At 38.1% G+C, this 25,424-nt stretch overlaps 1 protein-coding gene across 19 annotated transcripts in view; it reads left to right on the top strand.

The window, feature by feature from the left end:
• MAST4 (microtubule associated serine/threonine kinase family member 4) overlaps nt 1-25,424 on the top strand; it is a 569,328-nt gene that overhangs the window by 503,026 nt on the left and 40,878 nt on the right. For all 19 annotated transcript variants that reach the window (XM_054556424.2, XM_054556425.2, XM_054556427.2 and 16 more), the window contains 5 exons: nt 630-839; nt 6,357-6,458; nt 10,357-10,489; nt 14,942-15,009; nt 17,272-17,357. In XM_054556424.2, coding sequence (XP_054412399.2) covers nt 630-839; nt 6,357-6,458; nt 10,357-10,489; nt 14,942-15,009; nt 17,272-17,357 — 599 coding nt within the window. The remainder of the gene's footprint in view (nt 1-629; nt 840-6,356; nt 6,459-10,356; nt 10,490-14,941; nt 15,010-17,271; nt 17,358-25,424) is intronic.

Raw genomic sequence — 25,424 nt, forward strand, 5'->3', positions numbered from 1 at the left:
CAAAAAGATACATTTTTAGCTTAGGTTGTGGAACTCTAGCAACAACCTGATGTTTAAATACAAAAACATAAAGAAATGTTTGATATTTTGGACAGTCCATCTGAAAGAGCCCAAGATCTTAAATGAAAGCATAACAATTCACAGATATAATTTGAGTTACTTGAAGAAGCTTACAGAGACCATTTTACGTTTGATAGAACACAGAAAAGGGAGATTATCATTCTGAAATAATTGATTTCACTTATGTACCCTCAGATCTGTATTTCACATGCTGAGGCTGCTGCTTTTTTAAAGCAACTTTTTAAGAACAGTTTTAGCTTCACAAAAAAATAGAGCAGAAGGTACAGAGATTTCTCATGTACCTGGGAAGGCTATGCATGAATGCCCCCAACATGCATTAGGGTTCATTCAGCCTCTGTGTTGTATAATCAATGGGTTCAGACAAATGTCTGATGACATGTATGTACCATTATTTTATCAGAATTGAGGCTTCTTTTAAATTTGATTTCTAGAATCCTATTTAACGACTTGTGGAGGTCTCTGAAAATGCTGTAAAAATGTGATGATCGAATTGTTTACATGTGTGTTTCCTCGTATTACATCTGTGTAAGTGTGTCTTCTCTATATAGGCTACAGCTCAGATGGAAGAACGTCTAAAGGAAATTATCACCAGCTACTCTCCTGACAACGTTCTACCCCTAGCAGATGGAGTGCTTAGTTTCACTCACCACCAGATTATTGAACTGGCTCGAGATTGCTTGGATAAATCCCACCAGGGCCTCATCACCTCACGATACTTCCTTGAATTACAGCACAAATTAGATAAGTTGCTACAGGAGGTAAGAACCATGTACCATATAGTTTTCTGATTTATTTTGCTTTTCCCTGAAAAAAATTTTTTTTTGCTTACAAGTTATAACCATGAAATGGAGTTCACATTCCAGAGAAGCAAAAAAGAAGGAAAAAAAAAAAACTCACCTGATTGCTACTTTTTATAAATTGATTCTGGTCATTATTTATAGTAATAGAAAATTAATGTAATAACCTTTAGAGGAATCTTAGGACCCAACAATCTATGATTCTAGAATAAGTGGATTGTGAAGGATTTTGAAGCAGTGATTTTTTCCCCCTTTAACCATAAAGTTATAAATTGCCTGAGCGTATGTGTGTTATTTGATGATGCTATCTAGTTCTATATCTGAAAAAGCTAAATGGAAAATTGCTGGCTTCTTCCAGGCTGTGTGTTCTATTAATTAACCTGCATGTGGTGTTGGGTAGTAAATGGCAACTTATATTTTCATTAGTGTCAGTTCTTCTTCTAACAAAATATCCAATTTCCAAAATGACAGATAAACACAGGACCTGTCTAGGCCTAACACTTGCATGCCTAGCACCTGATAACACCCAGGACAGGAAGAGAGTCTGTATGGGGGAATGGAATGCGTGTATCATATTGCTCTTATGCCTGAAATTGACCAGTCACAGCCTAAAATGAAACCTATTTAGTCTATGTATTTGTATATATTGTATTTTTGTATCTCACAGGGCACAAATTATGCCTTTGCAAACATAATTATAGATAGTTTTCTCTAGACATGAATATGTAAATAATTGCAGAAAACTGAAGGAAAATATTAGCATCCGAATTTTTGAGAACTCCATCTGTCCTTGCCCCTGCAGAATTTAGCCGGCGAGATAAGATCCTTCTCTGGCTGGCAGCCGCTGCTTTTCTCCCCTTTGCCCTCTAGGCCTTCTATACTCTTTCCCGATTTCTCACATTGCAACTGACTGCAGTCCACTGATGCAGTCCCTTTCAGACTATCCTTAGGGGTGAACACATTGTTTTGGGGTTTTTCTGTTAATTTCTAACTTGGCATGGACCTGTTCTCTCCCATAAACTATAAAAGGAAAATGAATTTTATAGGAAAATGATCATGCACTTGGGTTTCCTGGCAAAGTAAAATTGCTAAATGAGTTACATTACAATGTAAAATTTCTGTAAGAGTTGCCACATGCTTACACTTAAAATTGTACTTACCTCATCACGCACAGATAACAGTCGTGGACTGTTCCCAGTCCACAGGCTGCCCTTTGACTTCTCTACATTAGAGTATAAAGTCTCTGTGGACAGGGATATTATCTGCTTTGTTCACCTAGGATGGTGTGTGACACATAGAAGGACTTTAATATTTTTTGAGTGAATGGCTTCTGATACCCCTCAACTCACTGACATCCTCCTTATTGTCATATCCACTGGACATTTTACTGGAATATTACTGCATTCAGCAGGGTTAAAACCCTCCTTTTCTCTGCCTTTCTTTTAATTTATTATTCTTGGGACATCTCTGACCATTTCTTCTCTGCCTCTTCCAGGGGTTTCTCTTCTAACTCCTGTTTTCTACAAGTTTTCTCACGATCTCGTCTTTAGTCTACTCCTCCTCCCTCTCTCCTAGTGATCCTGTTGGCTGTCTTGGATTAAAGACCTATAGACTCTAATGGCTTCAAATCCTTACCTCAGACCAGTAGTCATCTCTCACATTTCAGAATCATGGATCCACCTGCCTACTGAATATCTTCCTACCTGGACAGCCCAATGAAGCAGCAGTCCCAACCTACATAAAACTAGACAGCATTTCCTCAACCACACATGCTTCTCCCGCATTCTTTTCATCCATCATTGGCACCGCCATCTACCCAGTCACCTGCTAGAACTCTGAGAATACTAGACTCCCTCTCTCCCTTCATCAAGCAACCCATTAGACCTTCATAGTTTACTTCCTAAATATTTCTACAACCCTTCTTTCCTGTTCTGTAATCACTACCTGGCTCAGACCCTCGTCCAGCTCAGACCCTCATCCTCACCAGTCTGCCTCCCTCCAGTCTTAACTCTTCAAATTCATACTTTTATGCAGCTGCAAGAATATCTATCTAAAACTCTTTATTGGCTCTATCTTGCCCATAAGTAAAACCATAACATGGCCCGTTGCTGTGCCCTTCCTCTCAATGCATTTAGCTATAATGAATTGTACTGACTTCTGCGGTCTCACTTTACCAGCAGACAGGGGGCTCTTTGAGCAACAGGAGTCACCTCTAACTCCCTGGTGCTGAGTTCAGTGCCTGGTGTTTATCGGTTCCTCAGAAACCATGGAAGGGAGGAAGGAAGAAAATAGATATGACTGCATGCCAAAATATTCAACCTATTTGGATGTATCAAGTAATCTAATTCCGCTGTTGCTTTAATCAAATCAGAGTCCAGAAAATGCTGGAAACACTATGCATATTACTATTTATGAGAATATTTTGAAAGTTATGTTTCCTAAATGGTGCACTTTTGAACAGAAGAGGCAGACACAGGAATTCTGTGATCAGCCTCTGTGAGATACTCCTAATTCTGCAATTCTGTCCCAGGATATTACCATAGTTACCAGCTTAGTCCTGTGTTTTTCATTCCTTTATAGGCATGCCCTGAAAAGGGTGGAATTGCTATCCAAAGCTATTTACACTGAAATCCCCTACTTAATTTTGTTTCTGTGACAGACGCGGCAGATTGTTTCATGACAATTAAAATAAAATCTTAGGGTTTCACAGATCGTGTGAATGGGTCCTATTATTATTTTTAAAATACTGATTTTTAAAGAAATTTCTTTTTTGGCCAGAGAAGCATGTATACTTGTGGCATAAAGGTCTTGTTGGGTATAAATAAGAATGGTTTCTTGTTTAGCTTTACAGATAAAGAGCTTCCTTCAGTCCTTTTGTAAAAATTTAAACTATTTGCATAATCACATTCACAGTATTTTTCCAGAACTTGGAGCTAATCCATTGCGGGGGGCCTGCCCTTTTTAGATAGAGCCAAATTGTGGAACTTGCCTTGGTTTCCCCAGGATGCAGTTGTCAGTTCCCAACTGTGACACTCTGTGCTCTGTAGGCCTGTCTCCTAGCCATTTTTCCCATTGTCTGTCTTTTGCATAACCCAGGTAAAATCCCCCTAAGGTTTGAGTAGCTTAATGCCTTTTTAAAGTCCTGAGGCCTAAGACAATTCCAGATGAATGCTTTTATGTCTCTTTTCTTTTTTGCACTTAGAGAAGTTTAGCCAAAGACAATAAAATACATAGCTTTAACCTACTCTCAAATCTGGGTCATGGTTATGTTTTGTAGTGGCCAACCCTTAAAATACAGACACAGGGTATCCGTTAGTGTTTCCCCTTTGGAGCTTGCTGGTAACAGCCAGGAACAAATTTCTCTTCACGGGCTAATCGTGTCTTTATTTTGTGTTGTTTTAACAGGGCTCCTTCTCCCCACTTAAGTTAGTAGATAAAATACTGTTTGAGTTAATGTGAATTATATGTTTTATCTTTGGTTATGGCTGATCATTCTTAGAACTAAGAAGTTAGAATGAACTGATTATGATTTTTGAAATGGAATTTAATCTAAACTGACTTTTTAAGTTTATTAAGATACAAAATTCTCATTTCACTTTGAAGGGACAATCCAGAATGTGTTTAGGCTTTTCAGATTTTCTTTATATTCCTGAATTTATAAACCAAAAATTATTATAGTAAGAAGAAAGTTCAGTATCCTGCCCAAAGTGTCAACTAAGAAGTTAGGTGTTTTTTTGCTTCATCTTTAAAGTTTTCTGTTTAGTTTGGTTGAGGATAAATCATAAAGAAGATGTAACCATGTTTTTTGGCATTCACTGGATCTTCCAAAAATCTATTTTTGTTGCAAAGCAAAAATTGGGAAGAAAATTTAAAGACAGTTTCAATATTTGAGATGTATATATATGTGCATCATTATATATGTCCTAGCGTCCTTCCTGGTTACTAGGACCTGTCGTTATAGTTACTAGTTGGTGTTCTTTGAACACTTTCTATTCTACGATTATTCACCAATGGTTGTTTTTCCTTTTATTTTAATGTCAAAAGTTAAGTGTTTTACTTTTGCCTGTATATGGTTTTTCTACGTGTGTTTTGGAAAATGTCTTTTAATTTGATGGCTTAAATTCAGCAGACATATTACTTCTGAGTACAACCATTTTTTATAAATTTGGTCTCTGCCAGTTCTTTTCATGGGGGTACGGGATTCTTCCTTGTCATGGTAAAGCACCTTCAAGAATGATTGTAAATATTTATTACTGTGTCTGTGAAATTGTATTGTACCAGCATCACAATGAAATGTTGTTTTTTAATCCTTAGAGGAAGGTAAATCATAAAAACAAAGATTAAGAAAGCCTAAAAGTGAACATACAGAGAAGTTTATGTTAAAACCTCTAAAACTTGTTTTATGCCTGTCTTGATACAGATTTATCTGATTTTTTTCAAGAAAATATTATTGAAAATTTAAATGACTATTAACAAACAGCTTTGCTCTCAGAATATTTGTTGTGCTTGGGCAATATATAAAATAAAATTTTAAAAGATTTTAAGTTAAATTTTACTAAACTAAGTGCCTAGGTATTATTTATTCAATATGTGAAACTGAATTCACATTTATATACCCAGGTATAGGTTGAGCATTCAAATTCCAAAATGCTCCAGAATATGAAACTTTTAAAGCACCAACATGATAACACAAGTGGAAATTCTCATACCTGACCTCATGTGATGAGTGCACAAAGTTCTTAAAAAATATTCTATAAATTTACCTTCAGGCTATGTGTATTAGGTGTACATGAAACATAAATGAATTTTTGTGTTGAGACTTGGATCCCCTTCTCAAGATATCTCATTATGTATATGCAAATATTCTAAAATTTGAAAAAAATCTAAAAGACTTGTGGTCCCAAGCATTTTGGATAAAGGATACTCAACTGGTATATACTTTATCCAGCTAACATTTGAAAAAAGCATTGCACACTTCTTAACATGTGATAATATAACTAATTTATAGGCGAATCATATTGTATATATGAAATATACTTCAAGAATGTGTTAAGTGTCCAGGATAAAAGCAGTCCTTCACTTTATTAGCCATTTCTTATGTCTAAGATGATCTTAACTGGAAAATCAAGGTTCTTGATCAGCTTCCCACTCTACTTGTACCGTGTGCTTAATGTGTCATAAACTTTTAATGTCTCCTTCATTCATGGTTCACATTAAGCGCCCTTTGATTTTTAGCACAGATAATATATCAGAGTTTTGCAATTAAGGTTTAGTTAATAGAAAGATTTTGTAGATATAGGCTTTTAATAGTGTCCATTTATATACAGATAATGTCGGTTTATCAATCTTTTAATAGCATTTTCTAAATTACTCGATTTTTGAACATTTGCAATGATCTAATTAGCATGCTTTGCTGATTTTCTTTTCCATTTAATGGAACAACTCTGCATCGTCACTCTCTTTATTGCTTTTTCATAGGCTCATGATCGTTCAGAAAGTGGAGAATTGGCATTTATTAAACAACTAGTTCGAAAGATCCTAATTGTTATTGCCCGCCCTGCTCGGTTATTAGAGTGCCTGGTAAGTTGCCCCTCGATGTGACTGCATTATTTATTGTTAACTGGGAAAGCAGTTACCGTCAGAAAGCTCCAGCTTGATTTGGTTTCCAGCACCAGAGCTAAATGGAAAGAGTCAAAGGGAATTACAACTTGTGAACGTTTATGATGATGTCGATATGTGACTTGTCCTTTCTGATTTTAAAGAGACTTCTAGGACTTTTGCTCTATTAAATGATGGTCATATTATATTCTAGTCAAACTTGAAATATAATCATAAAATAATGCACTTGACCTTATCTCAGCATAATTACTTTATGTCACAGCTAGTTTAAAACCCTTGTTGTACCACACTTTTTTGGAGTTGCCAAGATGCAGAGAAGGAATAGAGATAAATGCAGAGATAAATAGTGACCTGTGATTTATAATTATTATTTGTTTTAAAATGTGGCAAGTTAGAAGATAAGCTAACCATCCCATTTGGGAAAATACAGTAGAGCCTCATGCAGACCTGAAGGAATGAGACTTTTGTAGATGATGTTCATGTTAACAATTACATGTTCTTGGCTGGGCATGGTGGCTCACGCCTGTAATCCCAGCACTTTGGGAGGCCCAGACAGGCAGATCACCTGAGGTCAGGAGTTCCAGACCAGCCTGGCCAATATGGTGACACTCGGTCTCTACTAGAAATACAAAAATTAGCCAGGTGTGGTGGTGCATGCCTGTAATCCCAGCTACTTGGGAGGCTGAGGCAGGAGAATTGCTTGAACCCAGGAGGCGGAGGTTGCAATGAGCTGAGATTGCACCACTGCACTCCAGCCTGAGTGACAGAAAGACTTCATCTCAAAAAATAAAAAAAATTAAAATTAAAAATAAATACAACTATATATTTTTGGCCAGTGATCATTCTCCTATTTAAAAGTTTGTTTTATGAAATTTTGATTTGAGGTTTCAGTTAAAACTGTGAACAAATATTTATCTGTGAACCTAAGAATTATTTTAAGGATCTAGTAATATAGCATCAAAACTCACTTTAAAGTTCCACTGGCTATTAAAGTAATTATAACACCACATACAATACAGCTTTTCAGAAATACACACATACATACATACATAATACATATATGGTTGCAGTGCTTTGGTCTTGCCCTTATTTTAACTACCATCCATAATAATTTATAATAGTGAAATATTCGCAGCACCATAAATATATACTAGTGCCTTGTAAGACACAGAGGGAAAATCTTGAAGAGAAAGGTAGGGAGTTGGGAGGTGTAGGGAAGGGCTTTCTATCAATGGTGAGGACCCTTAGAATCATAGAATCAAACACACCATTTGGCATTGAGTGTCTCTGGAAGGCTAAAAGGAAAAAAAAATCTTGGATGCCTCAGACAGAACTGGGTGACTGGTAAATCCAGGTAGAAGGGTTAGTTAACTTTTTACTGCCTCTACTGTTGTAGCTTTTGAATTATGGACCACATGTTTGTACTTCCCACAATTGTTTAATTTAGGGGAAAGTGTCATTTAGCATTAAAACCTGTTTTTCTGGACAACAGCAGATATGCTAAGAGCAGATCTTGCTTTAAAGGAGGAAATTAGCTTTTTACAGTAATGATTCATAATCAGAGGAGAAAAAGTATAGCTTCTCAAAGATAGAAACAAGTGAACTTACAAGTAGCTTGGAAATATTGCTGCCTTCAAAGTATTCTTTAAAGCTTAGATGAAACTGGAGTTTCATAGTATTAGGGGATGCTTCCCCCAACCTATCACCTTATCCCTACAGTACCCAGGCTTGCTCTGTCAGTCATTGTAGTAGGTATGTATGTAAAGGCTCTCAGTATTTACATTGGTTTGACTTTACTCCATTTGCAGCAAGTTTTTTTTTTTTTTTTTTCTTTTCTTTTTATATGGCCTTTAGAAACTCCTGAGTAATTCTCAGGTGAAATGCTGAGATTCCAAAGTTGCCTATTTTGGGCATTAACCAAAATGGGAAAGATCCTGGGGGGAAAAATCCAGGAAATATATCTGAAATTAATAACTGGGCTTTAAGTCAATAAGCATAATTGTTTACAACACATAAATCCATGGCATCCCTTTGGGCATAGAGGAAAAACCAAACTCAGTTTCTCCTGCTGTGCTCTCACAACATGATTCTGACACCAGTTATGTGGGAACCCCACCCAACAAGCAAGCAAGCCATTCTGCAGCAGACACCAGCTGGGTGTTCTCCAATTCCATTCGAACACTGTCTACCCAGAGATAGCATCAGATCCCACAGGGTGAGCGGTCAGTTCCACAAGAGTGCCCCTACTTCCAATGCCAGTCGCAAGCTCCAGATGGTTTTACCTGTGCCTCTCACCGTCTGGCTGTAAACCAAGGTTTTTGTGACCCCCTCTCTGGGTTTGATTAGTTTGCTAGAGTGGTTCACAGAACTCAGGGAAACACTGAAGTTTACCAGTTTATTATGAAATACATTAAAAACTATACAGATGATGAGATGCATAGGGTGAAGCATGAGGAAAGGAGTGCAAAGCTCCCTGGCTGCACTGCCTTCCAGGAAACTCCACACATTCAGCTATCCGGAAGCTCCCCAAGTGCAGTCTTTTTGGGTTTTTATGGAAGCTTCATTACATAGGCATGTTTGATGACATCACTGGCCATTGGTGATCCACTTAACCTTCAGCCCCTCTCTGAAGTGGAGATGAGGATGGGGCTGCAACTCCCAACCCTATCATCATGTGGTAGGTTCCCCTGACAACCAGCCCTCTTCCAGAGGCTACCCAGGAGTGCCCAGCCACCAGTCAACTTACTAGAATACAAAAAGCCACTTATTACTTTGGAGATTCCAAGGGTTTCAGGAGTGGTATTTCAGAAAACAGGAATGAAGGCCAGGCGTGGTGGCTCACGCCTGTAATCCCAGCACTTTGGGAGACCGAGGCAGGTGGATCACGAGGTCAGGAGATCGAGACCATCCTGGCTAACTCGGTGAAACCCTGTCTCTCCTAAAAAATACAAAAAATTAGCCGGGCATGGTGGTGGGCGCCTGTAGTCCCAGCTACTAGGGGCACTGAGGCAGGAGAATGTCGTGAACCCGGGAGGCGAGCTTGCAGTGAGCTGAGATGGCACCACTGCACTCCAGCCTGGGCAACAGAGCGAGACTCCGTCTCAAAAAAAAAAAAAAAACAAAAACAAAACCGGGATGAAGACCAAAAATACATTTGATAGTATCACAACATCCATCTAGAGTGTGGTGAGCCTGAAGATTTTTATTACACACTAGAAGCAACAGGCAGCCACATACACACAAAAAATTAAATAGATAGGAAAAATATATTCCCAAAGTTTTATAGGAGACAGAGGCTTTAATTTCCCATTTTTCTTTCTTGGTCTTTACTTTATGTGAATAGTAGTAACTTAATTTTATAGTTAACTAATACAAAATGGTAACTTTGAAGTTTTTCTTTCTAATGTTTTTGGATACTTCTATATTAAGAGAGTCTCCTGCAGCATTTTTGAGTAAATATATTCTAACATTCCTTTTGTTGCTGGTTGAGTGGAGAGAGAAATTGAATCTCAAATCTTCTGGATGGAAATTCCCAGATTTTACAACTTTGCTAGAAAGGCACAATTAAAAATCAGACCTGTTTATTTCCGATGAGCGAGATCTTAAGTGGAGCATAGTACCTTTGTAGTTACTCATTATCTTTGGGTTACCATGTGCATAAATGTGTTGGCTTAGAATATGAATAGGCTTCAAATATGAAGTGAGAATTACATACTTTTTAAAGCCATTTGCCTCCTTTCTGTATAAGTAACTTACAGCCATGTATATCCAGCAGTTTTATTGTGAATGGGATTTATGTAATAAAACCTCAGACAATTTTGGCTCAAAGAAGTATCCATCTGTGATTGTCTTCGGCTAGGAATTTGATCCAGAAGAATTTTACTACCTATTGGAAGCAGCAGAAGGCCATGCCAAAGAAGGGCAGGGTATTAAAACCGACATTCCCAGGTACATCATTAGCCAACTGGGACTCAATAAGGATCCCTTGGAAGGTGAGTTCCTGGGTTGTTCCTACCTTTGACTTTGCTTATGCACTGTCGCCTCATAGAAGAAATCTAAGTGGCAAGTCTTTATTTTTCCCCATGTTTTGGCTCTATCTATTGATAAGTCCATATTTGGGATCTGGTTGCTATTTGAAGGAAATAGCCATAAATTGGGTCCTGAGACACGAATGAGCATGACCCATTTTGCGTCTACCTAGAGCGTGGGTCAGGCCTTGACGTCCCAGAAGCCTGTCAGCCTGAGAATGCCAGAGTGTCCCAGAAGGGTTTCAATTTCCGTCTTCACTGAGTAGTTTTTCTTGTGCAGAGCTCAGTTGAGCTCTTGAGAGTACTTCTAATTTTTAAAATGTTGCTAAAGAAATCATCATTAATTAAACTGACATTTAAATTTAATTTGGAAGTAATGCAATTGATGGTAGATTACTTTAAATTGAGTACAGTATTCATAGATATATTCTTGTTTACTTAAAATATAAAACATAGTAATATACAGGAGAGACAATAAAAATGTTTTTTTAAGCTTATAAAAGGATTTATGGGCTGGGCGCAGTGGCTCACGCCTGTAATCCCAGCACTTTGGGAGGCCTAAGTGGGTGGATCATGAGGTCAGGAGTTCCAGACCAGCCTGGCCAATATGGTGAAACCCTGTCTCTACTAAAAATGCAAAAATTAGCTGGGCATGGTGATGTGCACCTGTAGTCCCAGCTACTCAGGAGATTGAGGCAGAAGAATCGCTTGAACCCAGGAGGCGGAGGTTGCAGTGAACCGAGATCGCGCCACTGCACTCCAGCCTGGGTGACAGGCTGGAGACTCCGACTCAAAAAAAAAAAAAGGATTTATGGTTGATTCACATTTTAAAATAATATTATCAAATTAAATACAGAGAATAGGAAGCATCTTGTCAGTGAACTTTTAAAAATCTGATATTGGTAAACCAATCCCCCGACAACCTGTTCCTGCTCATGATTGTTTAGGATTATTATTTATAACATTTAGGTTATATACTCCCCAAAAAGACTCAAAAGCTATCATTGACTCCTTCATTCAAAATTGTCTTCCCGGTTCATTAAATTGAATTTGCAAACAGTGTTTACCTTGTTAAATTGTTTGTAATGGTGGTAAATGTTGGCACAGAGATTTTCCCATCTGAAGCCAGGGAACCTGCTGCTGTCTGCCCTGCTCTCCTGTTTCCCAGCTTTGTTTGCTCCTATGACCATCGTGTCTTTGCCTCCAGTGAAATGATGCATGCATTACTGTGAGATAATGCCAGATAAATTTATACTGTACTGAAAGCAATTCCACAACAGATTCATCACTTATCAGAGACTGGTGGCTGCTTTTCTGAAAAGTTCCCTAGGGAGAGATTTTTCCCCATGGCTTTTAAATTACCATCTTTACCTTTTTGAATCATGAGTCTTCAGAAATGGTTTAAATCAATGAAATAAAAAGGGCAGATGTTTAATGGTATTTAGATGAGTTTTAAAAATCACTTCAGGCATTGCAAAATGATGCCTCAGCTTCCTGCTTCAAAAGCTGACTCTTGGTTCCATTCCATTACTACCCACTGCTTACAAATAATATGTATTTCTCAGATAATAGTTATTTAGCAGAAATTCTATTTAAAACAGAACCATCTTTTAATTTGTTTCTTTTTTTATGAAAATAGTTGGAATGGGGGAGGCTGTCAAAGTAGATTATAGTGACTCTTCACGCTGGTATAGTTAAGATTGCATCAGCTCTTGAATTGTGGACCCAGTGAGTTCTTTAGTTTTCTTACCTGGCAATCACTGTAGGCTGAACTTTGGTAGGTGAATAATCTGAGGCCCATGTATAAACTAGCTTTCTAGAGGCTCTAAAGAAAACATGAATAGTGATCTTTGACAAGTTTGGAGATTAATCACTGGGAGTTGTGTTTTTAACTCTTGACACTTAATTTAAGATCTGAGGCTAGTTTTTTTTGTTTGTTTGTTTGTTTTGTTTTGTTTTGTTTTGGAGATGAAGTCTTGCTTCGTTGCCCAGGCTGGAGTGCAGTGGCATGATCTCAGCTCAGTGCAACCTCCGTCTCCTCAGTTCAAGTGATTCTCCTGCCTCAGCCTCCCGAGTATCTGGGATTACAGATGTGTGTCACCAGGCTCGGCAAATTTTTGTATTTTTAGTAGAGATAAGGTTTCACCATGTTGGCCAGGCTGGTCTTGAACTCCTAACCTCAGGTGATCTGTCTGCCTCGGCCTACCAAAGTGCTGGGATTACAGGCGTGAGCCACCGCACCTGGCCCTGAGGCTAGTTTTTAATCTATTTGTTAACATTTGAAATATGACTTCTCCAGGTAATTTGATAAGCAAATTGCACTGCGCTGAGTGGATCACCTGAGGTCAGGAGTTCGAGAGTAGCCTGGCCAACATGGTGAAACCTGTCTCTACTAAAAATACAAAAATTAGCTGGGCATGGTGGCACACACCTGTAGTCCCAGCTGCTTGGGAGGCTGAGGCAGGAGAATCGCTCGAACCCAGGAGGCAGAGGTTGCAGTGAACCAAGATGGCGCCATTGCACTACAGTCTGAGCGACAGAACAAGACTCCATCTCAAGAAATAAAAAATAAATGATTACAGACTCTGATTGTTTTACATTTGTTTCCCTTTCTTGTCAGCATCTAAACTAACATACCTTAGACCTGTCCTTTGAAGGTTAGGAATTGGGAGTTCTGGAGCTGGGCTGCCAGGTTGGCACCCTAAGCCAGCACTGCACGCTGTGTGAACCTTGACCATCCAAATTGATGCACCTCTTTGTGCCTCAGTTACTTCCATAAAAATGAGATAATAATAGTATCTATTTATAGAATTGTTTTGAGGATTCTATGTTTATCTTTGTAATTGCTTAGCATAGTGTTTAACAGATGTTAGCTGCTGTTGCTGTTTTATTTAAATACTACTAATTTTTGCCCCTTTCCTTGAGATCCCTTCCAACTAGATGCATTTTAGTTCACCTCCAAGTCCATAAATCTAAGGTGCTAGTCATATTGGATATTGACATCATTTGAATGAGACCAAGAAAATACATAGTTTGTGCTAAGCTCCTTTTTATTCTGGAATTTCCCCTATAGGTAAACTGAGAAAGTTATTGTCAATGTCCAGTTATTCCAGAATCTAGAATTTATAAATTTTTATCTAAAGGTAGTACTCCAATGTTGTTTTGCTTCATATCTCTTAGGCATAATGTCTGCCCAGAAGGGATGATCACATTTATAAGAACATGAATACATAAAATAAGAACCTAAGAAATAATTTTTTAATTATTTAATTTTAAATAAAATTAAGTTTTTTTAATTGAAAATTTTAAATATATTTAGATGCACACAAAAATATGTAACTAAAAACTATGACTTTTATTATGCATGTTCAATTTTGAAAAATTGGAAAGTACAAGTAAAAGAAGAAAATATTAATTATCTGTGATCCTATCACTCAGATAAGACCTATATAGATTTAGAGAAAATTATTTCATGTTTTTTAAGTAAAACATGATTTTTTAAAAGTATAGAAAAGAAAATGAACAGTAAAAGAATTTGATTGTCTCATCTACTTCTATAAATTCAAGGATGCCTTCCAATGTGAATTGATTAATTTAGACACCTTTGTCTCTTTTAACTAAATCGTCAGGGTAGTACTTAAAGCTGGTGTCAAGCATGTGATATCCAATCCAAGACTGATTACACAATATGATTAATAATAAATAACAATCAACATTTAATGAGCACTTAATTTTTGTTAGTATGCTAAGAGCTTTACATGCATTATCACATACAGTACAAAAAGCTCTAAGAAGTAAGATTGTTTACATTTTACAGGGGAAGAGCTTGAAATTAAAAGGTCAGTCAGTCAGTAAGTGCAGATAGTAGTGGTAACCTAAGTCTTTTAATCTCCAAATCCCTCTTAACCACCATTATTACTTCCTCTCTGACAAATTTCAAATTCTTAATGTCTTTGGCAGGGTATTTCTCAGTAGATATGAAGGAATGGAACACGAGATATGCACCACAACTTAAGAATCATTCCCTAGTTGTAGTCAGTGCTGCTTTGATGCTCGCCAGAGCCTGGAAAGATGTGCCTCTCTCAGATACCTGATTCTAAGCAGAGTTGTTGACCCACCAAAGGCTTTCCAAGCTGTGGTGATTGCATCAGCCAATGAGTTCCTATGCCCAGCCTCTAAAGTTCCTATGACTAGGTGTTTGCAAGAAATGGGGTTCTGGGGAGGAGTGTGCAGTGAACAATTTCAAAATACCAATTGCTGCCTTTTTTTAGATTTAAGATTTTCCCATGGGCACATTGGAGTATAGAGCAATTTTTTTAATATGGGAGAAACTATTTTTCTTTTGTTTCAGCTTAGTATTCTTATCCAATTGCAATATTTTTATTAAGCTTAACTTTTTTTTTTTTTTAAACTTAGAAATGGCTCAGTTGGGAAACTACGATAGTGGGACAGCAGAAACACCAGAAACAGATGAATCAGTGAGTGTAAGTATATTTCTTGATGGAATACGATGTTGGTTTTTCTGTTTAGGATCTGGAGACTTTGGCTGTGTTAGTTTATTCAACAAATGTTTATTGTGCTTCTATGTCAATTTATGAATAAGAATATGAATAAGATCTATGAAGAAAAAAGACCATGTGCTACCATTACGTAAAGATATTTGCCATAGTCTGTCCAGTCCCAAAAGATTTCCCAGGGAAATGGCACTTGAGCTAAACATAACAGATTACTAGAGTAAGAAGGGGCAAAAGGAACATTCCAGACACAGGCTACATCAGAGGACTAAGCAAGGGAGATGGCAGAAACTAGAGCACTTGAGTAAAAACTGGATGCTTAGGTCCCTGTTGTTCATGTTTGTCAGGTTTTTTGTTTTTGTTTTTTAAGAGCAATGGGAAGTGACTGAACTTTGGAGGAGGTATATGGGTATATGAGGGTGGGAGGAGTGGACAGGGAGATAACCCAGTCAGAGTTATGGCTTGAAAAAAATCACACTGACTGCAGTGCAGAAAGCAATGGGGTGGGAGGAGGAGGGAAGGGTGACCATGTGGAAGCCAGTTCAGAGGCTGCTGCCGTGGCACAGATGAGAGGCCCTGGATGCTGGTGCCATTCTCCTCAATTGTGAACACCAAAAGAGGAACCAGGATGCATCAGATTAGGGGTTAGGAAAGCAGGAGCAGTCTGTGTAGCCTGGGGGATAAGAACCCAGGCTCTGGAGTCAGGTTGCCTAGATTTGAAAACACTCAGCTTTCTACCAGCTAGGGGTGGGGGAAATTTCTCTGTGCCTCGGTTTCCCTGTTTGTAAAAGATTAAATGAGATTTTTATGTAAAACGGTTGGGACCGTATCACATAGTAAGTGCTAAATAAATGATAGCTGTTTTATTTTATTATCTGACTCATAATTTTGAATATATTGAGACTAAAGTTCCTTTGAAACATTAAAGAAGGTCCATCGAACTGGCAACTGTATATAAGGTCTGATATCTTCTGGCACTCACAGGGAGAGTTTTTGGTGGAGGTGAAAGTGACTTAGGAGTCATACATGAACATAAATGAGATCCCTCATGTAGGGAAGAGTTAATGAGATAAGAGAGCCTTGGACAGAGCCTTGCAGCCCAAACCCATGAAAGAGCAATAATAGTGAGTGAATTACCTTCTGAGCCAGTGCAAAGTAGATAAGAAAATAAAAAATAAAAAAAGAATAAAAAAATTAAAAGAGTAATAGTGAGTGACTAAACAAATAAGTGGTCCCAGTCTCGAAGTCTGTTTTCTCTGTGATGGAGCATTGGCAGGTGATGACTAAATAGATCCAGATCTTAGGGCCAGAGGCCAAGGGGGAGCAGAGGAAACAGATGGTTCAAGTTGAAGAGGTCAAGTAGCCTGGAGGCCAGAGTGTTGGGTGGGTTATCTATGTAGACACTGAAGTCACCCTGGATGGTGAGAGAGCTCTTGGGCAGAGAGGCAGGTGGGTAGCCAAGTCTTCCAAAGATGAGTGGGATGACAGGGTCAGCGATGACAGCACTGAGTTGAGGATGATGGCGCCCACACAGGGTTTCTTCCAAAACAATAGGAAGGGAATTCTGGACTCTTGCAGAGGGGAGCAAAGAGCTGGTAACTCCCTCTCCATGCTAAGATAAATGGGGCATGAGAGAATTTTTTTAAGCATTTTTTTCTATTCCCATCCTTTGAGCTAAACTTTTTAAAGAGCTGTCTTTTTGAAACTTGTTTTGTAAGCCATGTTAGATTTCTGGCTTGGAAGTAAAGAAAGGCAGGCATTCTGTACTTGGGTGTTCCATGTGTTGCCTACTACTTTTCTGAGCAATGAAGATTGCCACAGGAATGAAAGAGATGCTGTGTCAGGGATAGAGCCCCATGTAGAGCCACTCTGGCCCATTCTTTTTTGGCTGACAGAAACCAAAAGGAAAGCTTGGCATTTTGGAGTTAAATCCCAAAATGTTAAAAGACTAGGATAAGGCCAACCTGAGTAGTTTACAAAAGGAAATTAATATCAGGAATTGTCCTTGATTGCCTGGAAATGTGGATTCGCTTAAGTGACAGTGTCACAAGGAGTTTGTCAGCATTGCTGTGGATGATGGCTGTGTAAAGCTATCCCTCAGTTTCCTGTGGCTGGAATACTGTACTTCAATATATTATATAACAGCATGTCATTCAAATATTATCTATTATGCTGATAAAATAATTTTCTTAATTCTAAACTACTTTTTAACTTCCATATTTTGTTTCCAAGAGCTCTAATGCCTCCCTGAAACTTCAAAGGAAACCTCGGGAAAGTGATTTTGAAACGATTAAATTGATTAGCAATGGAGCCTATGGGTGAGTAATTCAAGAAAAGCTCTCTATTGTATTTCTACACACCCAAGTAATGTATTTATTCTTCACATTTGTCTAAGGCCAAATAGAGGCTGTATAGGGACTTGACTTCAGATCACTGCTCCTTTCCTGAGGCTTGTACTGTGCAGCCAAAATCACTTCTTACTGGACACCTCATCAGAAAACATGCCAAGTGACCAAGGAGTTACTTTAGAGGGTTGGAGAGAAAGACTTTCAAGGAAAAATTTTATTTGCCCTTGTTTCTGCCTCCTTCATTTTTGCCCTTTTGGGTTAAAAGAAATACCTGACTCTTGATTGAGATATATATGTATATATTAAATACTATATTATATATAATCATATATTTATAATTTTCTATATAGTATTACTACATGACAATTAGCCTGTATTTCATGTCTGACCAGCAGACAACCTTAAGATAAATGTCTTTAAATAAGTCTGGTTGAAGGTTTAGAGCAGGAGTGTCCAATCTTTTGTCTTCCCTGGGCCACATTGGAAGAAGAACTCTCTTGGGCCACACATAAAATACATGAACACGAACAACAGCTGATGACCTGAAAAAAAAAAAAAAATCACAAAAAACTCATAATATTTTCAGCAAGTTTACAAATTTGTGTTGGTCTGCATTCAAAGCCATCCTGGGTTGCATGCAGCCCTCAGGCTGGGGGTTGGATAAGTTTGATTTAGAGCAATGTATTTGTTTTGCTCTTTATTACACCAGGATTTTGTTATTGTTTTTGTTTTTCTAAAAATTTAATTTTTTTTTGTTTGAGACTAGGTCTTGCTCTGTCCCTCAGGCTGGAGTGCAGTGGTGCAATCATAGCTCACTCACTGCAGCCTTTAACTCCTACACCAGGATTTTCAAAATTGAACTGTATCCTAAATAATCTAATGATATTAATGGTGTTCCTTCCTTGATCCCTTTTTATAGACACATAATTTTCTCCCTGTGGCAGTAAACAGTGACAAGATTCTTCTGAGTTACTAATAGTTTAGAAGGGTAATTAATGCACAAACTATGACCTGATCCATTTTAGACAGCCCAAGAATTCTAGTTTAATTAAATATTAATCCCAATTCTATTTGTATATAAAGAACAATAAACAATCTCATTGACATTTATTGCCATTTATCACACAGATGAGCAGATGAAACAAAAGAGGTTTTTGTTGTGCCACAAGGGATGTTTCTGTTACCATTTTTTCACCTCAAATATTTTCCACACCATTAACTTAAGAACTTAAATATTTGTGAGTCCCTTCTATGCTTCACTGATTTGTTTTCAGGATATGTCAAATGCCATACTTCCTATTGTGGCTTATGAATGCTTTCTGATGTTGTATTTTTGCAATATTTTAGTTTTCAAGGACCTCATTGAAACTTTTCTACCTAGGAAGATGGTTCTAACATGCAATTGTTTGTGGTTTCTACTTGCTTATCATTTGCTTTTTAGTTCTTTACACTTTTGGAAATGACCTGAGGATTTCTTTCTTCATTAGGGAGAAGATTAAACTTTGATTTAATGGGTGTATGGGTTTGAGCACTGCTAGATTTTATTAGCAGTGGAATTCTGGAATAAGATTATCTGTGAAGCATTACTTTTAAGAATTCGGGCGTATATCTTAGCAGTATTTGGAGTTCTAACTGGTTGAGTAAACTCATTTGTAGTGCAATTAAACCACTGTATAGTGGATGAGGTATATCACACTTTGGGGAATAGTTGGGAATATACAAGAAGTTAAACAAGCTGTGAATCAGTAAACACCCAGGATGCAGGCCAAGTCATTAATGGACTCACAAGCTGCCTGTGGGAGTCTCTGCTGATCAGCCAAAACTCTTTTTTTCTTTTTCTCCTCTCAGATTTAATCTCTCATTATATTTCTGATAGATTTTCTCAACGTTTTAATAATCTTTAATTTGAAATTTGAATAGAACCACCCCCATTGGTTCACCCAGTCAGTGAGGCTGACTGCAGGCTTATGGGAACTGGCTGAACAAATGTATCCCACTACGGGTGGCTGAACTGGCCATTCTAGAGGCTTTCTTAGACATCCATTTACAGGGTCTACCACTCACCTCAGTGGCTCAGAGAGACACTGATTCCATGACTCCTCAAAAACTGGTGGAGCTGGGAACTAACCCTGTCATTAGGAAGGGCTTCTATCTGTAGTGCTAAAACATACATGGCTTTCTCAGCATCATACTTGGTGAAAATTCATGTTATAAAGCCAATTTGATAAACATCTGATTTCCTTCCCTGTTTAACACACTTCTGATCCCTGACTGGAAGTTAAACATGTCTTTTTGCCAACTTAGTGCTTTATAGAAAGCTGGTGCTATGTGCCTGGCACTGTGGTGGTTTCTTTATATATGTTCTCTTCTCACAAGAGCCCTTGTGTGGTAGTTGATATTATTTCCACTCACATGTGGGGAAGGAGAGGCCCAGAGACAGAGTCACGGATACGCTGATTCTAAGCGGAGTTCTCTTCTCTCTATAAGGTATCCATTTGTTAAAATGTTTAGCCATCCTAATTGGAGTTGTGGAGGTCCTACCTCTTCCAGTGAACACTTCCACCAGGATCTTTAAGTCATAACTTCAAATGTTTTCAAAGTAAAAGAATAAAATTGACTTAAAATTTTTAAAAGTAAAAAACTAATTTTGAAAGGTGCACCATTTCTCCCCCACTTTGCCTTTCCTTCTAATCTTGATGCACATGATTCTCTTTTACCTGTGAAGGGGCCCAGGACATGTCCCAAAGAGGCACATGTGTGCAAGTGGCATACGCCCTGTCTCCCACATGCTCTCTCTGTAGTCTTTCTCTAACTTTCCTCTGGCACACGCACCCTCCTTCCCACATGGAGATTTGCTAGCACGGAGTCACATATTGGGCTCTCAGAATCGTGCATAATTTTATACATGCTAGACATTCATGCTCGCGATAGGGCTGATTCATTCTGCTGTAGATCCTGTCAGCTTCTAGTTCTACTTCTCCCCACCCTCCCACACCTCAGTTCTGCATGGGTGGGGAGAAGCTTGGCTCAGAGAGCACTAGGGTCTTCGGTTACGTCTTCCCTGCCCCTCCACCTTCTACCCTTGGGTTTTCCTGTTTCACAGGGAGGTCAGTGTAGGAAGAGAGACAGAAGCAGCCTCTTCAAAGAAAGCACAACCTCTGGGACCAGAAAGCAGAAAAGAAATGTGGAGCCATATCAGTTCAGTACAACTTCTAACACTGGGAGGTTTACAGTCCACTTAATAGTGTTACATGTCTGGCTGTCGGTGGCTGTCGGATCTCTCCTTGTTTCTCTCTGTCTTTCTCTCTCTCTCTGCTAACTTTAAGCATATTTGGAACATCAACTTAAAAGAGAAAAGGTGTATGTGAGAGACAACAATTATTACTAAATAAACAAATTTCAACATGAAGAGTAATATGCCCAAAGCAATACAGAAATGTAAAAACCCAAGAACAGAAAACAACAACAAAAAAAATCCACCCACAATTACTTCTAATTAGGAAGTCTGTTTGACCTTTGTGACTTGATCAAGATATGCATGTCCTGAGGCAGCGATATCTCAAGCTACTTATAGGATTCTTTTAAATTGGTTTAGGTCGGTTTTCCCAAGGATTAACTGATTATTGTAAGTACATCATAGCAAGGGAAAGCAGAAAGTCAAACAAAGTTTTATGAACTGAAAATCTGAGAATAAAGACTAAAGCCGTTTTTTATATAGTGCCACAGAGAGACCCAGTCAGGATGCTGGTCGTATTGGGCCGGAGGCATCTTTGTCTTTTATTCTTTCATAAAATCATGGGTAAGTCCATTCTTCTTCCTTCACTTCCTATTCTCAAACATATTGCAGAGCAGTTATTTATGTAAGAAATGGTGATTCTTGATTGAAAATCAGAATGGCCACCTTGTGATCATCTGTGAAATTCATAATATATGTCTAAGGCTCCTCAGCACTAAACTTACTCACAAACAACTATTGAAGGAAGAGATGGTAAGCGGTATGCCAATTTACTCTCCAGAATAGGCAAGCTATAAAAGAAAGATGCTGGTTTCTCCCTGTCAGTATTTTAAATTCTAACTTTCATTTTAAAATATACATTTCCTGTTTGAAAAACCCCTTTTTTGGTTCTTTTTTTTTCATTATTATACTTTAAGTTCTGGGTGCATGTGCAGAACATGCAGGTTTGTTACATAGGTATACACATGCCATGGTGGTTTGCTGCACCCATCAACCCGTCATCTACATTAGGTATTTCTCCTAATGCTATCCCTCCCCTAGCCCCCAACTCCCCAACAGGCCCCAGTGTGTGATGTTCCCCTCCCTGTGTCCATGTGTTCTCATTGTTCAGCTTCCACTTATGAGTGAGAACATGTGGTATTTGGTTTTCTGTTCCTGTGTTCATTTGCTGAGAATGATGGTTTCCGGCTTCATCCATGTCCCTGTAAAGGACATGAACTCATTCCTTTATATGGCTACATAGTTTTCCATGGTGTATATATGCCACATTTTATTTATCCAGTCTATCATTGATGGGCATTTGGGTTGGTTCCAAGTCTTTGCTATTGTGAACAGTGCCACAATAAATATACGTGTGCATGTGTCTTAATAGTAGAATGATTTATATTCCTTTGAGTATATACCCAGTAAGGGGATTGCTGGGACAAATGGTGTTTCTAGTTCTAGATCCTTGAGGAATCGCCACACTGTCTTCCACAATGGTTGAACTAATTTACATTCCCACCAACAGTGTAAAAGCATTCCTGTTTTTCCACATCCTCTCCAGCATGTGTTGTTTCCTGACTTTTTAAGGATCACCATTCTAACTGGTGTGAGATGGTATCTCATTGTAGTTTTGATTTGCATTTCTCTAATGACCAGTGATGATGAGCTTTTTTTCATATGTTTGTTGGCTGCATAAATGTCTTCTTTTGAGAAGTGTCTGTTCATATCCTTCACCCATTTTTTGATGGAATTGTTTTTTTCTTGTAAATTTGTTTAAGTTCTCTGCAGAGTCTGGATATTAGCCATTTATCAGATGGATAGACTGCAAAAATTTTCTCCCATTCTGTAGGTTGCGTGTTCACTCTGATGATAGTTTCTTGTGCTGTGCAGAAGCTCTTTAGTTTAATTAGATCCCATTTGTCTATTTTGGCTTTTGTTGCCATTGCTTTTGGTGTTTTAGTCATGAAGTCTTTGCCCATACCTATGTCCTGAATGGTATTGCCTAGGTTTTCCTCTAGGGTTTTTATGGTTTTAGGTCTTACATTTAAGTCTTTAATCCATCTTGAGTTAATTTTTGTATAAGGCGTGAGGAAGGGATCCAGTTTCAGCTTTCTACATATGGCTAGCCAGTTTCCCAATACCATTTTAAATAGGGAATCCTCTCCCCATTGCTTGTTTTTGTCAAGTTTGTCAAAGATCAGATGGTTGTAGATGTATGGCATTATTTCTGAGCCCTCTGTTCTGTTCTATCGGTCTATATATCTGTTTTGGTACCAGTACCATGCTGTTTTGGTTACTATAGCCTTGTAGTATAGTTTGAAGTCAGGTAGCATGATGCCTCCAGCTTTGTTCTTTTGGCTTAGGATTGTCTTGGCTATGCAGGCTCTTTTTTGGTTCCCTATGAAATTTAAAGAAGTTTTTTCCAATTGTGTGAAAAAAGTCAGTGGCAGCTTGATGGGGATAACACTGAATCTATAAATTGCTTTGGGCAGTATGGCCATTTTCACGATACTGATTTTTCTATCCATGAGCATGGAATGTTTTTCCATTTGTTTGTGTCCTCTCTTACTTCCTTGAGCAGTGGTTTGTAGTTTTCCTTGAAGAGTTCCTTTACATCCCTTGTAAGTTGTATTCCTAGGTATTTTATTCTTTTTGTAGCAGTTGTGAATGGGAGTTCACTCATGATTTGACTGTTTGTCTATTACTGGTGTATAGGATTTTTGCACATTGGTTTTGTATCCTGAGACTTTGCTGAAGTTGCTTATCAGCTTAAGGAGATTTTGGGCTGAGACGATGGGATTTTCTAAATATACAGTCATGTCATCTGCAAACAGAGGCAATTTGACTTCTTCTTTTCCTAATTGAGTACAATTTATTTATTTCTCTTGCCTGATTGCCCTGGCCAGAACTTCCAATGCTGTGTTGAATAGGAGTGGTGAGAGTGGGCATCCTTGTCTGGTGCCGGTTTTCAAAGGGAATGCTTCCAGATTTTGCCCGTTCAGTATGTTATTGGCTGTGGGTTTGTCATAAATAGCTCTTATTATTTTGAGATACGTTCCATCAATACCTAGTTTATTGAGAGTTTTTAGCATGAAGGGCTGCTGAATTTTGTTGAAGGCCTTTTCTGCATCTATTGACATAATCATGTGGTTTTTGTGGTTGGTTCTGTTTATGTGATGGATTACGTTTATTGATTTGCGTATGTTGAACTAGCCTTCCATCTCGGGGATGAAGCTGACTTGATCGCGGTGGATAAAATGACAACATTTGTATATCAATGCTTATCTTCTATTTGAGGGATGGTCAAGTTATTTTCTGTGCTCCTTTGTATGTCTGTCCTGCTACCATCATCTGATTAGGAGCAATTCAAGTTATCTGTGGATTCTTGTTAGTATCTCATCAGTAGCTGAAAAAAAGAAAAATATGCTAAAAGCCTTTAATTTGATACAAAAAGAACTAGTAGTTGGTTGTTTAATTTAAAAGTTGGTCAAAGTAGGAAGTAATTTAAAAAGATATGTATTTTAAACGTTTCAGTTTAACCTAAATATACATAAATTTCCTAGTCTTTTGATGGAAGGCCTTTTCAAGAAAGCCAGTGTAAACCGGACTTACAATACATTGTTTCTGTTTTCCAATTTTAGCTTCTTTAATGGTGAAACAAGAACTTGAAGCAATATGAATGTAGGAATCTAGATTTTTGTTATTTTTTTCAACTTTTGCAAATCTTGTCACCCACATTAAATCAACAGGAATTTAATTTAGTAACTGACATTTATTAAGACTTTCTAAAACATTCGTTTAGTTTTCTGATAAGCAATAATGCTTTCCCTTTTTACACTCATGTTCCTGTTTAAATATTTGTTTAAATTAGTTAATCTTAATATCAAATCTAGCCAGCAAAACAGGTGTGGGAATCACTCAGAATGGTGGGAGCCCAAGGCTTTGCTCATCCTGAAAAGTACCACCAGTCAGCGTGGAAAGTGCTAGGCACCCAGCTGGCTGGTTTACAGTGGGAATAACAGCACTAGATCATTTGGTGCATCGATTATAGGAGGTATGGTTAAGAGAGTTTTTTACTACACAGTGAAGGAAGAACTAGAAAACCAAAGACATGGGAAGAGAAGAAAAATATGAGTAAAGCAAAAATAATAATAATGTTTAGACCGAGACAAAAATATAGATGTATGATTTGCCGAATAAAGGAAAAAGATGGGCATGATGACAAGACAGAGATAAAAATACACATTCATGAAAGAAAAAGTGATTCCAAGCTGAACACTTAAGGGAAAAATGTTAACATTGATTAAACTGGGATTGAATATAGTTGAAATTTATTTCAGTGAATCACCCTGATATGTTGATTGAGCAGGAGCATAGGTTGTTCTAGGCCCCCTTGCAGTCATTGTTCAGGGACTGCTAAGTAACTAGTGGAAAATCCATTTCAGATCACATACCCCCTGTTTTATAAGGTGGGCACTGGACATACTTTACTATGATTGATGGCTCTTCAGGTAAATGATTTCTTGTTTGATCATTGGAGATTTCAAACTTGTTCTCCCATGATATTGATAGGTGAGGAGGACTTGTGAGAGAGGAGCCCATCCAAGACATGTTCCTTGTTGCTCATCATTTCCACATGAGCTGTTAAGACTCCTTCTGATTCTCAAGCCTCATTGGGTCCCTTGTCTTTACTTAGACATAATTGGCTCTATGAAGTATTTGGGTGAGGCTTTAGGCGGAGATTGAGTGTAGCCTGGTCTGGTTGTAAAGTTCCCTGACACCTTGACCGTGGGTCTGAGAGAACAGAAATACAGCTC

Source organism: Pongo abelii, chromosome 4, assembly GCF_028885655.2.
Source record: "Pongo abelii isolate AG06213 chromosome 4, NHGRI_mPonAbe1-v2.0_pri, whole genome shotgun sequence".
Classification (NCBI taxonomy): domain Eukaryota; kingdom Metazoa; phylum Chordata; class Mammalia; order Primates; family Hominidae; genus Pongo; species Pongo abelii.